Source organism: Vombatus ursinus, unplaced genomic scaffold, assembly GCF_900497805.2.
Source record: "Vombatus ursinus unplaced genomic scaffold, bare-nosed wombat genome assembly UNPS02014813.1, whole genome shotgun sequence".
Taxonomy (NCBI): Eukaryota; Metazoa; Chordata; class Mammalia; order Diprotodontia; family Vombatidae; genus Vombatus; species Vombatus ursinus.
Window position 1 is genome coordinate 15,515,822 of NW_020954591.1, and position 21,166 is coordinate 15,536,987.

The 21,166-nt window shown below is 36.0% G+C and overlaps 1 protein-coding gene across 1 annotated transcript in view; it reads left to right on the forward strand.

Moving 5' to 3' along the window:
• ATP8A2 (ATPase phospholipid transporting 8A2) overlaps nucleotides 1–21,166 on the forward strand; it is a 741,784-nt gene that overhangs the window by 569,640 nt on the left and 150,978 nt on the right. Inside the window, exons 31-32 of the mRNA XM_027877570.1 lie at nucleotides 17,451–17,512; nucleotides 18,107–18,163. Of these exons, the coding sequence (XP_027733371.1) occupies nucleotides 17,451–17,512; nucleotides 18,107–18,163 (119 nt within the window). The remainder of the gene's footprint in view (nucleotides 1–17,450; nucleotides 17,513–18,106; nucleotides 18,164–21,166) is intronic.

Genomic DNA, 21,166 nt, shown 5'->3' on the forward strand with positions numbered 1-21,166 from the left:
AAGTTGGTGTTATTATTATTCCCATTTTGCAGATGAGGAAACTGAGAAAAAAGAACAGAGAATAAATGACTCTTCAGGGTCACATGGCTAGCACCCACCTCCCAGGGTTGTTAGGAGGATCAAATGAAATAATAATTGTAAAGAACTAAGGAGCCTGGCACAAAGTAAGCACCATATAAATGTTAGCTCCTATTAGCTAACTGAGTAGTTATTATTAAGGACAAAGTTGTGCCTGAATGTGAATTTAATATGTGGCGTCTTAAAATTCAAGCTCAGGGAGGAAAACACAATTAAACAATTAACCCATTGCAGGAGCCTTCAATATAAACCTTCTAGACTGTAAAATGGATCGTAAATTTGAAAAGTATCCCAACAAAAATCCATATGATATTAACAGTCAACTAATACATATTCAGTCTCCTATGATCCAGGCACCATGATGGACCATAAGGATACAAATACATTTCTCTACTTACAAATATTCCAGCAGGGAGACAAATACATATGTAAATATGTACGTAATAAATATAAATAAATACAAAGAAGTTAAATAAAAGATAATTTTGGAAGGAGGATGCTAATTATGGGGAACAAGAAAGCCTTTATGTAGAAGGTGATGTTTGAGCTGTGTCTGGAAGGAAGAGAGGGATTTTATGCCACAAAAATAAAAAGGAAATTCACTTCCTGGGGTAGGGGATGGCCAGTGCAAAGGCCCAAAGATAAGAATCAAAAAGCCCTCCAAAAATGAAATCCTTATTAACTCAGTCAATAATATATCAACAAAGAAGAATCAAACAAATTCAATGACAAAATTTGTTTATGGAAACTGAGGGGATTAAGATAACAACAACAACTTCACATTTATATAGTGTTTACTGTGTGCCAGTTACTATACTATGTGCTTTATAATTACTGTCTCATTTCATCCTCACAAAAACCCTGGAGATTGGTTGAGGAAACGGAAGCAGATAGAGGGTAAGTGACTTGTCCTGGGTCACACAGCTAGTGAGTGTCTGAGCTTGCATTTGAATTTGGGTCTTTCTGCCTCCAGATGTGCTCTGCACTATGGCACCGCCTAGCAGCCCTAGATTGCAATTCAGGAACCCCTCAGCCCCAGAAATTACAGAAAGGCTAACTTAAGGAACTCTGGCTAAGTTATCAAGGCAGATTATTCAAGGAAATAATAGAAAATGTGCATCATACTACTGCTGGTTCCTAAAACTGGAACCTACTCAGCATATAGAAAGATTCAATCAGATGGCCAGAATTATACATCAGAAGTTCACTGTTCTTCATAAACAAATGACAATTGCCATACTAGAAATATAGATCTTCACTACCCGTGAGAATTCAACAAATAAGCTGTATTGGAACTAAACCATTAATATAGACCATACTATTGCTTACAGGATGTAACCTTGAACCCTAAAATTTTAAGAGTAATTTTTTTAAATAACAATCACACTAGATACTAATATTTATATCCCCATCATCTAGCACAGTGACTAACGCATTGTAGGTACTTAATACACGCTTCTTGTTTGATCGTCTCCAGTCTACAAGAGTGAAAAGCTTTCAGAATACAGAGAACGAGCAGAAGAATCCAGAACCATGTTAGAAAAGGAAATGATCCTGAAAATGCATTTAGTGAGCTCACACCCCAATGAGGAGCTGTTTTACTACTTTTATTCAGTTACAAAAATAAGTCATTTTATATGACTGCAAAATAGTCCAAAAATTATTCAGTATAAAAAAATGGAGATAACTGCTTTCATGGGATCATCTCTTCTATCGCCATTGAACTAGATGAGAATGACATAACAATAATTATAATAATGTTAAAATTATGGGTCACAAAGCACTTTACATATATTTTCTTTCTTTTTCTTTTTTTAAATTAATGTATTTATTTTTAGTTTTCAACATTCACTTCCATAAGGTTTTGAGTTTTAAATTTTTCTCCCCTTTCTTGTCCTCCCCCTCCCCAAGATGGCATGCAGTCTGATATAGGCTCTACATATACATTCCTGTTGAAAATATTTTCACATTAGTAATGTTGTAAAGAAGAATTAGAATCAATAGGAGGAACCACAAGAAAGAAGAAACAAAACAAAACAGAAGAAAAAAAAGAGCAAATAGTATGGTTAGATCTATATTCAGACTCCATAGTTCTTTCTCTGGATGTGGATAGCATTTTCCATCATGAGACTTTTGGAGATGTCTTAGATCCTTGCATTGCTGAGAAGAGCCAAGTCTATCAAAGTCAGTCATCACACAATGTGGATGTTACTGTGTGCAATGTTCTCCTGGTTCTGCTCACTTCACTCAGCATCAGTTCATGTGAGTCTTTCCAGGTTTTTCTGAAGTTTGCCTGCTCATCATTTCTTATAGCACAATAGTATTCCATTTCGTTCATATACCACAACTTCTTCAGCCATTTGCCAATTAATAGGCATCCCTTCAATTTCTAATCCTTTGCCACCACAAAAAGAGCTACTGTAAATATTTTTGTACATGTGGGTCCTCTTTCCATTTGTATGATCTCTTTGGGTTATAGACCTAGAAGTGATACTGCTGGGTCAAAGGATATGCATAGTTTTATAGCCCTTTGGGCATAGTTCCAAATTGCTCTCCAGAATGGTTGGATCAGTTCACAACTCCACCAACAATGCATTAGTGTTCCAATTTTCCCACATCTTCTCCAACATGTGTCATTTTCCTGTTTTGTCATGTTAGCCAATCTGATAGTTGTGATGTGGTACCTCAGAGTCATTTTGATTTGCATTTTTCTAATCAATAATGATGTAAAGCATTTTTTCATATGACTATAGATAGCTTTAATTTCTTCATCTGAAAACTGCCTGTTCATACCCTTGGACCATTTATCACTTGGGGAATGATTTACATATATTTTCAACTGACCTCTCAACAATTCCATGAGGTAGATATGGCAGGAACTATGAGTATATTTCTTTTTTAAAGATGAGGTACATAAAAAATTCTAAGTACCTTATCCCAAAGTCACACAGCTAGTTACTAGCTTATAGCCAGGTTATGAACTCTGGTCTGCTTATTACATATCCTGTGCTCTTTCCATGATACAGATTTTGACCTTTAACTCCCTTCTTCAGGCAAATTTAACCAAATAAATTAATGTTTTAGAATCAATTTCTGCAACTCAAATTAATAAGAAAGAAAATAATCATTAAATTAATACCAGTCAGCATTACTGGTTGAGTGTGCATTGCTGTTCAGTTGTTTCAGTCCTGACTCTCCATGACCCCGTTTGGGATTTTCTTGGCAGAGATACTGGGAGTAGTTTGCCATTTCCTTCTCTGGCTCATTTTACAGATTGGGAAACTGAGGTAAACAGAGTTAAGTGACTTGCCCTGGGTCACACGGCTAGTAAGTTTCAGGCTGGATTTGAGCTCATGAAGTTGAGTCTTCCTGATTCTAAGCCAGCCACCCTATCCACTGCATTGCCTAGCTGCCCTCAAATAGATTTTATTTGTAAGTTTATGTATAAAATCCATTTTGTTTGATAATCACCATTGCAAATTACAATTGTGCCCAAAGTAAAGTATGGAGAGACAATTGAAATTGGGGAAATGGATGAATACTACAAGTTACCAGATAGGGATAGGGCCTAGATGTGTTATCTCACAAGTAGAAGGGGCACACACACACAAGTAGGAGGAAATTCCATGTACCACTGCAGCTTAGCCCTTCCTGTAAGACCGGATAGTCTCGATAGAGTTTTGTAGAAGGCACAGAGGGGCCTCTGATTTGCCCTGGATCACACAGTCAATATAGTCAGAGGCAGGACTGAAACACAGGTCTTCCTTGTTCGTGGCCCAGTTCTCGATCCCCTCTGCTCCTCTGCCTTTTGGAAGCTACTCAACTAAGAGACTATAACCCGGAACTGCTTTTTTTGCATCCACCAGCAGTTTATTTCTGGCATTATTACATACCCTATTTATCCCCCGCCCAAACACTGCTAAATCTAGAACTCTGAAGTCAAAGGAGTGGAAAGAGTGCCCAGGCACCCTGCTTTGTCACGACCACTGGGCAAACCCTAAGTTTTTTATGCTAATATGGGTTGTGCCATTACCACAGAAATGTATAAATTATTTTAAGAAGTAAGGATCTTCAGGACCCTTGGAGCAAAACCACTTTTCTCCATGTTATAATGCTGCTTACTATAGTATACTAGTTAGAGAGAGACTGCCTTAAACAAGTGTGGGCACGTTGCCTGTTAGAATGCTTCTTACCTCTCTGCTTTGGTAATATTAGGAGCAGCTTCAGATCTGCTTGAAATTTCAAAATGTGTTTTTCACTCAGGTAATTCATTTAAATTGTGTCCCCCCACCACATCTCATATCCCCATCCAGTGTACACAACCTGTTCCCATAATCTGTCAGCCATACCCATCCTTTGATTTGGAAGGTAAATTTGGTTTTAAACTTTTAAACCTTGCTTGGCTGTAACCTATCAACATAATTTGATCATCAGGCTGGCCATTCCCATGTTTTCTACTCATGAGTCTAAATGAATTGTTAACCATTCCTCCTAGAACTGGAAAGTGGTTACTGACAAAAGAATATTAAATCATCTTACACATACACAAACATACACACACACGTTTATTCATATTTCTCTTGATGAAATTTCGCAAAAAAATTGCTTCAAGCAGGAAAAAAATAGTGTTACCAGTATAGTTTTAACTTTAAATATTTTCATCCATTCTTGTAGCCCCATTTTTAATAGAGAAAAGATATCAAATAATACTCCCTGCAATAATCCTATTCAGAGTTAGTGTGTTTGAGTACTATTGAGCCATCCTTTGGGTTAAAAATATGCTGCTATCTGACCAGTCCAGGAGTCTCTTCCTAAAAATTTTGAAGTATTGCTCTCTATGTATGTGTATCATAGAGTATGGGCTTCTTCACACTGCTGAGGGAGCATTGGACCATCATCTGTAGTGTTACTTGAGCCCCTGTTTCTTGTCAAAGTGAAATTGATGAGGTGTTCTACATCTGAATCCCAAAGGCCTCCATGATTTCATGTTAAGCTGAGTCTGGATAGCAAAGGGCACTTTGATAGGTGTATCTGCCAGAATCTAATTGATTGGTGTCACAATAATTTGCTGTAGTTACTTGAAACAAGTAAATAACATGTAGTCAAAGGAGACCTAATGGTCATAATTTATTCTGGCTTATAAAAAACCTTTGTTCAAATTTTAAACCTACGGCTTTTTTCTAAATTTAAAAAAAAGCTTTCTGTTGTACTGGAAGAAATGTTTTGTCAAGGATACAGAAATGGCTTAAGTAAAGGGAAAGAGTAGAGGGAAGAGTAATTAAGCATTTGTCTAGATGAAGAATTGTTAACAGCAAAACATTTGATAATTTTTGACAGATATATTTTTGTTCTAGAAAAATCCACAGATAGACATATATAGCAAGATTGTATAAGGCCAGATTTGAAGTGATTTGGGAGACCTGTTTTGCTAAGTGAATTTATTTCATATTTAAGATTATCCATTCTTTTTTCTTTGGTTCTCACAAATTAACTCAGCAATTCCAGACTTTCACTAAAAAAAAAAAAAAAGCCTCATACTCTCTGTCAAATAACTATTGATTAAGGCAGCTAAGTAGTGTAGCAGATAGAGTGCTAAGCCTGGAATCAGGAAGACCTGAGTTCAAATCTGACCTGAAACACTTAACTGCTGTGTGACCCTGAGGAAGTCACTTAACTTCTGTCTACCTCAGTTTCTTCAACTGTAAACGGGGGATGATAATAACACTTATTTCCAGGGTTGTTGTAGGGATCAAATTAGATATTGGTAAAGAATTTAACACAGTACCTGCATATAGTAGGTGCTTTATAAATGCTTTTCCCATTTACCTTAACTGTATTAATTTGGAGCACAAATTACTTGAACAAATTGGTCCTATGAAGAGAACCTTTATTTTTTTAAGATTGTGCTCACTATTGAGGGCAAGAAGGGCTTCCGGCTTCTGCTCTGACGAAGAGACCTCCAGAACTACCTTGTTTTGTGGTCTCAATCTAAACTGTTTGCCTCAACTTCAATCTCCTCCCTATCCGCCTGTTATTAAAATTGCTGTTGTAGAGAACAATTGAGATCTGAATTTCATCTCTAAGATCCTTTCCAGCTCTAAATCCTATGATTCTCTTACTGTTCTCTAGCCAGATTTGCTAATAAGAGGAAGAGAGGGATCAGGAGCTTGGATAACCCACAAACTTGGGCTCTTGGCTTCAGAAGAATTGAGAGGTGACTTTAAGAAGACTTGTAATAACTGTGAAGTGAAAGGAAAAAAAACCCTTTCCTACCAATCCAATGTGCATTTATTAAGTAACACCGGAGATACATAGAAAACCTGGAAAACAGCCCCTGATTTCAAAGAGCTTACATTCTGTAGTTCTTCTAGGTTGGAAACAGACGATCATATTGGAGGCAATTTCTAAGTTACTAAGAGATTGTTTTCCAAAAGTTTGTTTCTAAGCAGAATCTCCCCCTAGAAATAGCATTAAACATAGCAGTTTTATTCCCAGACACCCCACAAATGCCTGTTTGGTACTCAGTCAGTATATATTAAGTAGCCCTGCTCATCTTTGACTCTCTCTGAGCCATCTGGAGGTCTGAAGCCCTGGTTCCCCTTTGCCTTGAGTCCCTTTGAAGCCTAGACAGTAAGACAGTGTTGGAAGAAGAAGGCAATTTAGGCAGAATCTCCAGCAGCTGGGACATTTCCACAGCAGCATCCCAAAAAAAGACTCTGGCAGCAGAGGGGTGTATATAAACCTCAGGGCTCTGGGAATGGGGGCTTGGTGCATCTTTCAGTGGCTCCCAGAGAAATGATCCTAGCGAAGTGGGTATCCTTGGCAGGGTGGACACAGAGTCATTCGTGTGTGTAAAGTGTTTGTCGTTTTGATTCTGCTATGCTGCCATTTCTTACTGAAATGAATATAAACAATTTTACCTGGAATCAAGTGTCTTAATAGTATTGTATCCTTTCCTTTTTTTAAGGGCATCTCAGAAAAGTTACAGTTTCTCACAATAACTTTGTTTTTAAAAACAGAAATTTTCTCAGGGCCAAATTAGTAGTTTTAGGGTTTTGTTTTTGTTTTTGTTTTTGTTTTTTACTGTTTAGTAGTAAAACACAGAAATTACTTGCTTTTAATTAACATTTACTAACAGCCATGTGTTATAAAAGTAGCACCTCTGAGTATGCTGAAATAGGTTACTCATGTGTTGTTTTATTTAAAGTTTTGGAATACCACTAATTGCCTATGTAGTTTTTGCCCCACAAATATTTTCAAAAGACCTTTAGTACACATCTGTCTTGCAGTCACTCCAGATGTTGAAGTGTCTGAGGGCAGACACTGGTTATGCTCCATACTTCAGAGCATAGTGTGTCTCCTTTGAGTAACCTCATTCACAAACCTGGGTGAGAACCATGCCTTGAGCCATGCCCAAGTCTCACTGCTAAGGCACTCCCTTGGACACAACTACTCCATTTAGATTGTTTTTATCCTTAACTTCATATTGGCATCATTGTACCTATCAGCCTCCCAAAGAATGTATTGGTCATCCTAGACTGTGGTCTTCTTTTTTCATTTTAAACAACTTTACTGATATATCATTTTATGTACATACATATATATGTGTGTATATATATATATAAGGCATTTGAAGGCTATAACATACTTTTGTGTATATTAATTTCATTTAATTAATGGTACCTAATGCAAATATTATTGTCCATGTTTTACAGATGGGGAAAATGAGGCTTACAGAAATTGTGTACTTTCTGTTTCATATAGCTATTCATACATCCAGGAACTCATCTTCTGAGAGAAGTCATAGTGTGGTAGAAAGAATATAGAGTGCTGGAGTCAGGAAACATAAGTTCACGTAGCAGCTCTGACACATCCTAGCTGGGTCACCATGGACAAATCACTTTATCCCTCTAAATCTGTTTCCTCATCTATAAAATAGGCCTAATAATACCTGTGCCATCCAGCTCAGGATGATTGTGAAATGAAACATCTTATAAAGCTTAAAATGCTAAATAAATGTGAGCTGTCTATTAATATTCTGAGCTCCCTTACTGTGTTCTTCCTCTTTACCATGTTGGCCCATCAAAGGTATACGTACATACATATACATACACCTACACACATATACATAGATTTGCATGCATATACATACACATATACACACACATCTATATATATGTGTGTGTATTTATATATGTATGTGTGTGTGTGTGTGTGTGTATATACATATATATATATATATATATATGAGAAAAACCTGCCAAGACAATATTAAGCCTAAATTAGGTAAACCTGATCTAAATGAGAACACACTATTTTGTGGTAATGCTTAGACTTGAACCAAAGGGAGGATTTTTCTTAGTTAAGGACCCTAAACTGAGACATATTGGTCTCGATGTCTGTATCATCTAGTCTGATACCATGGCATTTGGGAAGAAATAAATACCAATCCCATCTCTAGGATAGCCACAAATACTGATCCTATAACACTGAATTGCAAAATCTTGCCTGCCCCTTGACTTCATCTAGCTAATCACTGTCATCATTCTCTAATACAAGGAGGACAGAGAGAAGATTACCTTCTCTTTTGGTTTATAAAATTTTCAGGTTATTATTTATTCACTGGTAGTAGGTACCTGAGAAATACTTGGCCCCTTACTTTTTCTTTCTCAACAAGGGTTGAGAAAAAACTTTTAAAATTGATTTTAAATAGCATTTGAAACTTTATACATCAGTTTTACTTTAAAATAAATTAATGTGCCTGTGTGTGCATACAGGGTATCCCAAAAGTCTTAGTGCAATTTTAAGCTAATAAAGTTTAAAACTGCACTAAAACTTTGAGGACACCCCAAGTTTTATTATTATTTTTTATTTTAAACTGTATTAGCTTAGAACTGCACTAAGACCTTGTATATATACATATGTATATATCTTTTTTTTTACTGGACCTGGGGATTTTGCCCATATAATAATCTCTCAGTAAGGAACTCCCTCTACAATTTACTTTTTTTTAAAAAATGTAAATTCAATTTTATTTTCATTTACAAATTTTCTCTTCCCCACCTCCCACCCATTGAGAAAGTAAGAAAAAATAAAACCAGTTGCAAATAAATAAATATATATATATATATGTGTGTGTGTGTGTGTATATATGTATAGAGATAGATAGATATGTAGCCAAGCATAAAAGATTCCCACACTAGTCATATCCCAAAAAATAAAAGAAAGAAAATGGGCTTTCATTTCTTTATCTGAAGGTGGCTAGCATGTTTCATCATGAGTCCTCTGGAACTGTGGCTGGTTCCACTATGTACAACTTATACTCTTAGGAATTACATAGGGGCATTGACAGGATAAAATTACCTGTCCAAGGTAATACAGCCACTATCTTTCAAAAGGGGACTTGAACTCTGGTCTTTCTGTCTCTTCAGGTAGCTCTCTAGCTATGATAACACACTACCTCTCTAAGTATATTTTAAAAAGTTTAATATTTGAAAGAAATACATGTTATTAATAGAATCTTCAACAGTAAAATAAATGTCCCTATCTGCAATTTGGTTTCCTCTTCCTGGGCAGCCCATTCTTGAACCATTTAACTGTGATTTATGTCATATATTCACATAGACCATGGTGCCAGGGTAAAAACACAAGACTAGTTGAACCAGGTTTTATGCCATGATTTGACATTAGAATTTAAAGTTTAGCCATTAATGAAAACCAAATGGTTTTCTTTTAAAGTGATAGATCAAAGATGACTAAGCCTTCCAGTCCTGCAACCATCCGAAACATGGATTTCAGAGCTTCTGAGTGTTGACAAGATAAACAAGAGGAAATGGGCAGAAGTTTCAGCATGAGACCTGGGTCAGACATCAGAAAACTCCTTGATAGTTAATGTTAAACATTGGAGCTGATCATTGAGGGAAATCATTGCCTCTCTTTGACTGATGAACCCTGAGATTATGGGAGGCCACCCACCATAGGTCTTGATTGATGAAGGTGTGATTCTGGTGTGGAAGAAAGGTGGAAAATGGGTGACTATTTAAGATGTTTCCGAGCTTCAGATTTGTTTTAGTGTTGAGTAAAATGTCTTCTCTACAGAGTAGCAAGAGGAATTTGTTTGTTTTTAGAGGTGGGACTTTGTTTTAGAAAAGAGCAGAAGTCGTTTCTAAAATCTGATAAGACTGATAAAACAAGCTCTCACTTGTTGTTGATGATAAAGGGCATAGCCCCAAAACTCATTTTCTTCTTTGACCCAGCCTTTCACCAGAGTTGCTATCATACATCCCATATATTTAGCAAAATTGGCTAATGGGAGTTTTTTGTCTTCCTCCTGCCTTTCCAGTGGCCTGTAGTAATAACAATAACAATTATTATTATTATTATTATTAGCATTTATAAGGTGTTTTAAGGTTTTTACTTATGTTATCTCATTTGATCCTTACAACAGCTCTGTGAGCTAAGTTTATTATGCCTATTTTACCGATGAGGCAACTGAGGCTCAGAGATGACAAGCGATTTGCCTAGGGTCAATACAACTAGTTAGTGTCTGAGCAAGGATTCAAGCGCAAGTCTTCCTGACTTCCTTACATCACCCAGGTGGGTGTATCATCCACAGATTGCATCATCAGTGAAGTTAGGTCAAGAACAAAGTCAGTGAAATAGAGAAGAATCCAGAAGAGGGCAGAGAAAATTACAGACAAAAAAGAATCCATGTATTATCAAGTCTAGGAATTATAAATGTGTTTGGGGAATTATATTACTAAGGTATAACATATTTTAAAATTGGTTTTCTTAGAGCCTTACATTGAAAACTTCCCAGAACTCATGTCCAGGGTTGCATGTTTGGGACACTCAGATAATTTATAAATTATTCAAGGGAGAGACAAAAGTGAGCATTTGGAAATATCTGAAGGCTCCAAATAAAAGAATTGGCAGGAATAATCAAGGAGGGAGGAGGGCAAATGTGAACCTTAGAAAATTACTTAAAAACAGGAACTACTGACTAACAATGACATCAGCTAAACTATGGGAAAGAAATTGCCCCGAGGGAAATGGTGGAATCCCAATATTAAATTTAGGCTAGACAAAGAAGGCAGAAATGCATGGTAGGCAGTTTGCCTCAAGAACAAATGGAATAACCTAATTGGTGTTTTATAACCTTGAATTTTCAGTAGACTGTGGCTTATGATTGTTTTTATCCACAGAAAATTCTTTAGAACTTATATTTTGCAAGGCTAACTTTTTGGCAGATTATAACTAGAAAATAGAGCCCGTAGTTACTTGCTATTAAAGTAGTTCAATTGCTGTCAGTGAAAAAGCATATTCTGGGAGGATTTCCTCAGTAGGGTGCATAGAACAACCATTTGAATACTGATGTTTTCAAATCAGCTGTATTTTCTAAGGCACTTAGCAAATCCTGATCTATATATTACAGTTTTAGAGAGTTCCGTCAGGCCCTTCTCCACAGTTCCACAGGTAGTGTGTATCAGAGGGAAGGCTTGAACCCACGTTTTCCTGACTCCAAAGTTGGCCATCTATCCACTAACTTATGCTGCCTCTCCTTTCAAGTGAATAAGAGAATATTATTTCAAGATGGCATTAGACCTGACTTTTGAAGAAACTCTACTTTTCTGGACTTAAATTCCTGGCATGGTACTTGACTTTAACTCCAGAAAGGTGATTTGTTACTTTGAGAACTATAGAGCCGTACACAGAGATCTGGAAGGGACATTGCAAATCTAAATCATACTACAATCCTTTCATTTTAAAGTTGGGGAAACCGAGGCATAGGAAGGCCCAATGACCTGTCTCAAGTTACACAATGAGTGATAGTGCTAAGACTTGAACCCCGGTTTCCTGATTCCAAATCCAGCATGTTTTTAATTGCAACATTGTCTTAATTTAATTTTATGTGTAGGAGAAGAAATTCTGGTTAGATAGTAGTGTCTGCAGGATTGAAGCCAGTGGCATTCATTATCATAGATAGAAGAAACATATTTGGTAAAACCTCAGAAAGTAAAGATGGAACAGATCTGTTAGGTTACTTTATCCCTTTCCTTTTTTGATGCCAAATCATCTTATAAATATTTTATTTCTTTGGTCAGTCTATTTTTAAATGTCCTCTGGAAAGAGTTTCCTTTATTTCTCTTAATGAATAGTCTTCATTCCAATAGATCTCACAGAAGGGAAATATTTCTGGATATAAGGCCCACCAAACTTTGATTCCATCAAGTTATTTTTATTTTTGGGACACCTTTTATTTAACCCAAAGCTACGCATTTCTGTTCTCCTATGTGTAAGCCCCAGCTATTTGTAGACAATTATGTCTCATACACTCACTTTTCCCTCAGCCAAACAGTCCATTATTTTAGTTCTTTCTTCGTGTTTGTCCCTCTTCCTCATAATTATCTATGTTCTATTTCTCTGAACTCCTCTTATTCATCTTTATCTTTCTAATAATGAAGTGCCTTAAAGTAAACACAGTATAAGAACTGTAGCCTCTACAGAATTCTCCCCACATCCCTGATTTTTGTGGTTTATTTTATTTTATTGAAAGCACAGGGATCTTAGTTTAGTGGATTTTTTTGTCGTAGTATACCTAATTTGCTGTTTGTTCTTTTCTAGAAATATCCCCTTTAAGTGACTATGTTCCACATTATTTTTTCCCTTTTTTCCCCCTAAGTTGCTTTATTTTATTGTTTAGAACTCATTTTTCTACCTCTGCTGATGAAAGAGTGGTTTTCCCTTTACAGATTCTTCTCATTTCTTATAAACATAGAATTTCCTAGATCTGCTGTTTATTTTTTCTTATATTGCATAGGCATAAAACATACTCTAAAATCTTCTCAAATCAACTGCCCTGTGTCATTTACTCCTTGAATCAATTCATATCTGATAGGATTTTTCTTTCTGTGAACCTTTTATGACATTTCAAATAATTGCCCAAGCCTGGCTTTCCATTTTGTATTTTGCTTCTGTTATGTTTATTTAGAAGTTCTTACCTGTACTGTGATTTTTCTAGCTCTGATCACTGTCCGCTATACGTAGAACCTCATAGGCTTTCAAAGTAGACTTTTGTTGACAAAATACAACACCCATTCTTATTAAAAACACTAGAGAGTATAGGAAAAAATGGAGTCCTCCTTAAAATAATACCTAAAACCTTCCTAAAAAAACTACCTAAAACTTTCAGCAAGCATCATATGTAATGGGGACAAGCTAGAAGCATTTCCAGTAAGATCGGAGGTGAAACAAGGATGTTCGTTATCACCACTGTTGTTTAATATCATACTGGAAATGTTAGCTTTAGCAATAAGAGAAAAAAAAGAAATTGAAGGTATTGGAATAGGCAAAGAAAAAATAAAGTTGTCACTCTTTGCAGATGATATGATGATATACTCAAGAGTATCCATGAGAATCAACTAAGAAGCTACTTGAAATAATAAACAACTTTAGCAAAGTTGCAGGATATAAAATAAACCCACATAAATCATTGGCATTTCTGTATATTATCAACAAAGCCCAACAGCAAGAGGTAGAAAGAGAAATTCCGTTTGAAGTTACTGTAGACATTATAAAATATTTAGGAGTCTACCTACCAAAACAAACCCAGGAACTATATGAACACAATTACAAAACACTTTCCATGCAAATTAACTCAGATGTAAATAATTGGAAAAACATCAGTTGCTCATGAGTAGTCTGAGCTAATATAATAAAAATGACAATTCTACCTAAACTAATTTACTTATTCAATGCCATACCAATAAAACTATCAAAAAATTATTTTATAGAGCTAGAAAAAATAATAAGATTCATTTGGAATAACAAAAGGTCCAGAATATCAAGGGAACTAATGAAAAGAAATGCAGGGGAAAGTGGCCTAGCTGTTCCAGAGCTTAAATTGTATTATAAAGCAGCAATCATCAAAACTACTTGGTACTGACTAAGAAATAGAGTGGTGGATCAGTGGAATAGGTTAGGTATGCAAGAAACAGTAGTCTATGACTACAGTAATCTACTCAGCTTCTGGGATAAGAACTCACTATTTGACAAAAACTGCTGGGAAAATTGGAAAAGAGTATGGCAGAAACTAGGCATAGACCAAAATCTCACACCATATACCAAAATAAACCCATAAACCCGAAAAAGATTTAGATACAAAGGCTGTTACTGTAAGCTCACTGGAAGAGCAAGAAACAGTTCACCTATCAGATTTATGAAGAAAAGAAGAATTCATGACCAAAGAGGAGATAGAGAACATTATGAAATGCAAAATGAATAATTTTGATTACATTAAATTAAAAGTTTTTGCACGAAAAAAGCCAATGCAACCAAGATTAGAAGGAAAGTAGAAAATTGGGAAAGAATTTTTACAACCAGTCTCTCTGATAAGGGCCTCATTTCTAAAATATGTAGAGAATTAAGTCAAATTTATAAGAATATAAGTCATTCCCCGATGGATAAATGGTCAAAGGATATGAACAGGCAGTTCTCAAATGAAGAAATTAAAGCCATCTATAGTCATATGAACAAATGCTCTAAATCACTATTGATTAGAGAAGTGGAAATCTAAACAACTCTGAGGTACCACATCATATCTATCAGATTGGCCAACATGAAAAAACAGGAAAATGATAAATGTTGGAGAAGATATGGGAAAATTGGAACACTAATGCATTGTTGGTGGAGTTGTGAAATGATCCAGCCATTTTGGAGAGCAATTTGGAAGTATACCCAAAGGGCTATAAAAATGCACACATCCTTTGACCCAGCAACAGCACTTCTAGGGCTGTGTCCCAAAGAGATCATAAAAATGGGAAAAGGACCCACATGTACAAAAATATTTATAGGAACTCTTTTTGTGGTGGCCAAGAACTGGAAATTGAGGGGATGTCCATCAATTGGGGAATGGCTGAACAAGTTGTGGTATATGAACAAAATGGAATACTATTGTGCTATAAGAAATGATGAGCAGGCAGACTTCAGAACAACCTGGAAAGACTTGCATGGACTGATGCTGAGTGAAGTGAGCAGAACCAGGAGAACATTATACACAGTAACAGCCAAGTTGTGCGATGACTAACGTTAATAGACTTAACCCTTTTCAGCAATACAAGGATCTAAGACATCTCCAAAGGTCTCATGATGGAAAATGCTATCCACATCCAAAGAAAGAAGTATGGAGTTTGAATGCAGATTGAAGCATACTATTTGCTATTTTTTTCTTCTGTTTTGTTTTCTCTTTCTTGTGGTTCCTCCTATTGGTTCTAGTTCTTCCTTACAACATGACTAATGTGAAAATATATTTAATAGGAATATGTGTGTGTAGCCTATATAGATTGTGTGCCGTCTTGGGGAGGGAGGCTGAGAGAGAGAAGGAGAAAAATTTAAAACTCAAAAAGTTATGGAAGTGATTGTTGATAATTTAAAATAAATTAATAAAAATAGTTCCTATAAAGGTTAAAACGTATGCCCTTTTGTTCACAGATAAAGAGATAGGAGGCCAGGAGATGTACCTTAAGCTAGGATGGATGATTAGAAGATCAAATGCTGTAATTTTTTAACCATTAAATTCATAGTTAACTACTATATATAAAAAACAACACTTTTCCCAGAATTTTAGTTCCTCACAATTATGAATGTATACTAGTGACCAGATGGTAACTAGTATAAGTTTCAAATTATTGTTCTTTCAACTACCATAATAAGAATAACTGGACCCTTCATACCTATCACGTTAGCCACACAAAAAAAAAGCAATGAAATTCAGTACTGGTTGGTTGTGGAGAAACAGATGCACTTGTCCATCACTAGTAGAATTTCAAACTTGAAGAATTTTTTTGAGAAACAGTCTGGCAGAGTACACAATAAAAGTTAGAAAACAATCCTTACCTTTGACCCAATAATTCCAGGCTGGGAATGTAGCTTAAATGTATTTTTTAAAAACAACAACTATCTACTTCTTCACAAATTTTCGTAGCACCCTTATTTGTAATAGCAAAAAGCTGAAATATACCTAAACATCCAACAACAGGTGAATGGTCAAATAAATTTCATTTGGGACAATAATTGCAGCATAATTGTTAAGAACCAGAAAAATGGCTAAGTGAATTTTATTTAGTACAGTTTTCTCTAACTCCTTTGTTTTGTGGAGGGTGAGAAAGATAGATAATGAAAAATGGGCCCCATGAATCTTCATCCTTATTTCTGAATCCAGGCCTACAGCAGGTTCCAACAGCTAGTTGCCCTCAGTTGCCTCCTTGGTTTTAGGTACAGAGGAATGTAGACTCAACTGTTCAGCGATGAAACTGGATCTTGGCTGGCCCTTAGTTCAGTTTTATTAAGAACAGGGGAATTTGTGAGAGTGTCTATTGAGACTCCTAAGGTAAAAATGAAGTTGAGTCTGCAAATGTAAGCCAGAGCCACAGGCCACAGGTCTGGTTTTGAAGATGAAGGAAGAATTCATCTGAAGAAACTTTTCATGATCTAAAGAATAGGCAATTTACCAGTAGAACTACAGCTTGGACTTTTTTATAACAGCCTTAGTATTAGTAGAAATGAATTATGTAACTATTGGAATTATAGTTTCATTATTATGGTATATTGTGCTTACTATTCTGGAAAGGACAAATGGAAAAAAAATTAAATTTGAATCCATAAAATCCCATTCCTATTACCCAGGATTCTCTCAAAGCAGTAGAAGTGCCCCCAATTTAGTAGCATGTAAAAACATGACTAATGATCGTGCTTTAGAATTCTCTGAGTCCAATCATAAATTCACTTGGCATATATGTAGTTGTTATCTTCTTATATAGAGTTTCTATTCCAGCCCAGCAAGAATTAGAAATGGACATTTGCAAAACTGCCAAAATTGGTACCTTCTAAAGATACTCACTCTACAGCTTATTTTTTTATTGTAGAAACAGCAGGTGTTAGAATTAGAGCACTAGTCAGGGATCATAGTAAAAATGCTAATAAAAGCTGAAATGTTCCATTTTTATTATAACTCTTTTTTTAAATCATATATACATTTAACAGTAGCTTTTTGGAAAGAGTTTGAAATGAACAAAACTAGAAGCATCAGGAGAAGAAAGAAATAGGGTATCACACCCAATGCAACATTAAAATATAACCACTTTAAAGTATAACCATTAACATGTAACCATCCTACTATCTAATCAATATTTGTTCCCTGGATAAAATCAGATTCAAATGCCTACTCTCCACATTGGAATGTGTGATCTCTGGTATTATGTGTATGAAAATACACGTTCTCAACTTTTACAATCCTGAATTTTTTTAAAAGATGGTTTTCTTCTTAAAATTGTATTTATATCATTGGACATAATAATGACTTTTTTGTTTTTCAGATGCAGTGTTGGCGAGTGGTCGTGTTGTAGACTATTTATTTGTTGGAAATATTGTTTATACAGTAAGTCTTTCAATATACTTCCTTTTATGTAGTATTTAAGGTGTGCTGTTTTTAATGGTGTATGGCTTACTCTTTTTACTCTTTTTAAGAGCAATACTGATTCTTTAATTTTAATTTATTGTGCTTTTAACTATTGGACGTATATTACTGAAGAACAGAAATTACTGGGTAGTAATTTTTGACTATTAATTTGTAAAAGATTAAGGTCTAAGGACATACGTATGTATATACCTATCTGCATATATGTGTATGTATGTATATCCAAAGAAATAAAAACCTTGGGTGTTTCTTCCCAACCCCTCCAAGTGGTCTGTTTTGTTTAAGTAGAATGGGAAGAAATAAAATAAGCAGGTCTGATATGACCTCAAGTTTCCTAAGCCTTGAGATGATAACTTGATCAGAAGAGAAGGGGACTACTCAAGGTGAAAATCTTTTGTTAGGTGGGGGAAATATGCCCCTGTGTTCCTCAGAAGCCAGATTTTTTTTGAAGTAGCTCCATCATTGAGACTGCCGTGAAGGGTGGGGCAGGATGATTTCTAAGGGGGAAATGTGATAGCACAAGACCACATTTTGACTCCATTCCTCTTTCCACAGTATGTTGTTGTTACTGTTTGTCTGAAAGCTGGTTTAGAGACAAGAGCTTGGACAAAGGTAAGTATTCCTTTTGTATAGTATATCTTAGTGCCTGCACTATCTAATGCCATTATCACTGTATATGCTATGATTTCTCATTGAGAGTCAGGGTAGGTTGGGTAACAAATAAAACTTTCATTTTGCATTTTCATGTTGTGGGTTGATTTAGATCACACTAATTTCCCATCTGAAGTTTTCCAGTATTCAATCTGCATGCCTGGCATTTGAAATAGACTTCATTTAGCATTCCATTAACTGAGACCTCTGTTATGATGCCTCATGGCATCACTCTGCGCCAAGGTATACTCTGAATATTGTGAGGGAAGAAAATCAGGTTTTATGAGCTTGTCACCTATGAACAGTTAGATTATATAGCTTACCACATATTCTTTTTCTGAGGCAAATTAATAACAAGAGTAATGACTGATCTATGGCCTCACTGATTAGGAAATAATATGGCTGTGGGTATTCCAAAAGCAACTAATGAGGTTGATATCTTCACACCTTTACATGTATTTGACTATTTGCCCTCATTTCTCTTACTTTTTTTTCTCTTCTTTATTTACTGTTTCTGCTTCATTTCCTAAAGTTTGACATAGTCTTCAGATATGTGGTCACTTGTCTTTTATCCATATCCTATGAAATAACATGCTAGACTTAATATATCAAGATGTATGTTAGCTTATTAGTAAGGAGAATGGGTAGAAAATTTGGCAACTACAAATGTCCAGACTCTTGCTAGGCCTTCAGAAACGAGCTTCTTAGATTACCACATGTATCATAGTATAGAAGGAAATTATTGAATATAAGGACTTTCCATACTATAGAGTTCCTAAAAAAGATAAATTCACAGGTTCAGGACTCTACCCCCAAAGCTGGCAAAATATACTAGCAAAGAAAGAATTATTTACATTTTATAATTTGTATGCTTCCCAGTTATTTTGAGATAGATCTTGTGATTTCATTGATATAGGGGAAGTTGCACTAAGTCCTGGAGGGGTTAAGGAGCTTGCCCAGGATCACACAGCTAGTAGTGTCAGGGGTGGCACTAGAACCTAGACCTTCTAACTGAGATGACATGTGCATAGTGCCACACTGCCTTATACTTCTTACATTATCAGCATAAATTTCCCGTGTTGTTTTACCAAAGAAATTTGTAAGTGAGCCCAGCCTGGAAACATTACCTAACACACTGGAAGACAGAGATAATGCACAAAGATTATGAACAGGCCAGAGCATTGAACTGAATCTAAAATTAAATTTGATAAGGATAAAGGTAAATTATACTTTGTGTAATAAAAACATACAAGGACCACAAGAAATGAAATTCATGAGGATACAAAGTATGAGTCATGGCTCGATAGCAATTTTCTAAAAAAAAAAAAAAGATCTGGGAGCTGGTAATCCAGCAGTTCACTACCCTGGTCAAACAATATTGGTAACATGTTCAAGTCACCAAATTTTAAGTACATTAATATCCTGGAGATAAGTTATTGATAAACTGGATATGTTAGAGAAGTTATTGATTGGTAAGTTATGTTAGATACTATACTATTAATAATAATAAATATTAAAATAAAAATAAATAAATAATTAATGATATAATATAAATATTATAATAATATAATATAAATAATAATAAATAAAAAATAAAAATAAATAAATGAAATAACAAAAGGAAGGTTTGGGTACTAAATTTTAAGAAGGACTTTGGCAACCAGGATTGTAAAGGGCCTCAAATTTATGCTGTATGAGGTTCAGTTGAAGGAACTGAAGCATTTATTGGAGAAGGCTCTGCAGAGAGGAGGTGATAACATGATGACTGTCTTCACCTATTTGAAAAACTGCTACGTGAAAGGATTAAATTTGTTCTTCTTGGCCTCTCGGACAGAATTTGGGAGCAAAAGGTGGAAGTTAAAGAGGCAAACAGGCTTAATGTGAGGAGAAACTACCAAACAATTCGAGCCACCCTAGAGTAGAACAAACTACCTCAGAAGGGGGTGGAATCTCTGTTCATTGAGATCTTCAAACCACCTTTTGGGCACAGCTCAGAGAGAATTCTTATTCAGGACTTGTTAGACTAGCCCCTATCACCGAGATTCTTTGAATCCATTTAGGAACATTCACCTGTGGACTGTGTTCTGGAGTGTGCCTAATTTACTGTCCCCTGCTCCTCCTCCAAAACCTAGGGGCCAAGTACAGGGATTAACATGAGACTAAGTCAATCAAGAGAGAAAATCGGTTCTAGCCCTTCCCATCATGGCCTTCTTTGGCCCTGTGAATGTCCTTATCCACCTCGCAGGGTCTGGGGAATCAGTGATGCCCACTGCTTCTTCCATCTGGTGTAGGAAGAAAGACATGACCATTAAGGTAGTCAGAAAGTCACGTTGTTGACAGTGGGACATCCCCCGGAGATCTGCTGCATTTATGATTGTTGGATAGCTTTCAATTCTCCCCCAGGACTATGAACATATGATAATAGCTATTAATGTCTCCCTTCGATTAAAATGTTACTCACTGATCTGGGTAAAACTCAATTTCAGTTTCTTCAGTTTGTAAGTCACCCCGAGCTGTCTTGATAGTTCCCAGGTACTTCCTATTTATGAAAAAGACATGTCTGTGTTCTCAAGCCTCCCTGAGAATTAGGAAGACTCTTTGCTTCTGTCTTGTTGGTATATGTGTGTGAGAGTGTGTTTTCTTGGGGAGGGCAGCTAAGTTGTCTATGTGGCAGATCTCTCCCGTCCACCACTTGGACAGCCTTCACCCACGATGCAGTGCCAAGGTCTGACCTGCTGGCCTAGAACTGCAAAGCACTTATTATTTCAGCTGCAGGAGAGTCAGCAGTGAAGACCCTCGCGTTATTTTGAAAGTATGAAGTTACCAGCTTTGGGCTGATCTTCATCTCCATCATCAGGTGGATTGGTTACAAGGAGCACATCCCCAGGAGACCAAGACTCTCAGCTCAGCAGGTCTGGCAAGGGACGGTCAGCTTGAAGAGGAACAGGGGAATTTTTTGAAAAG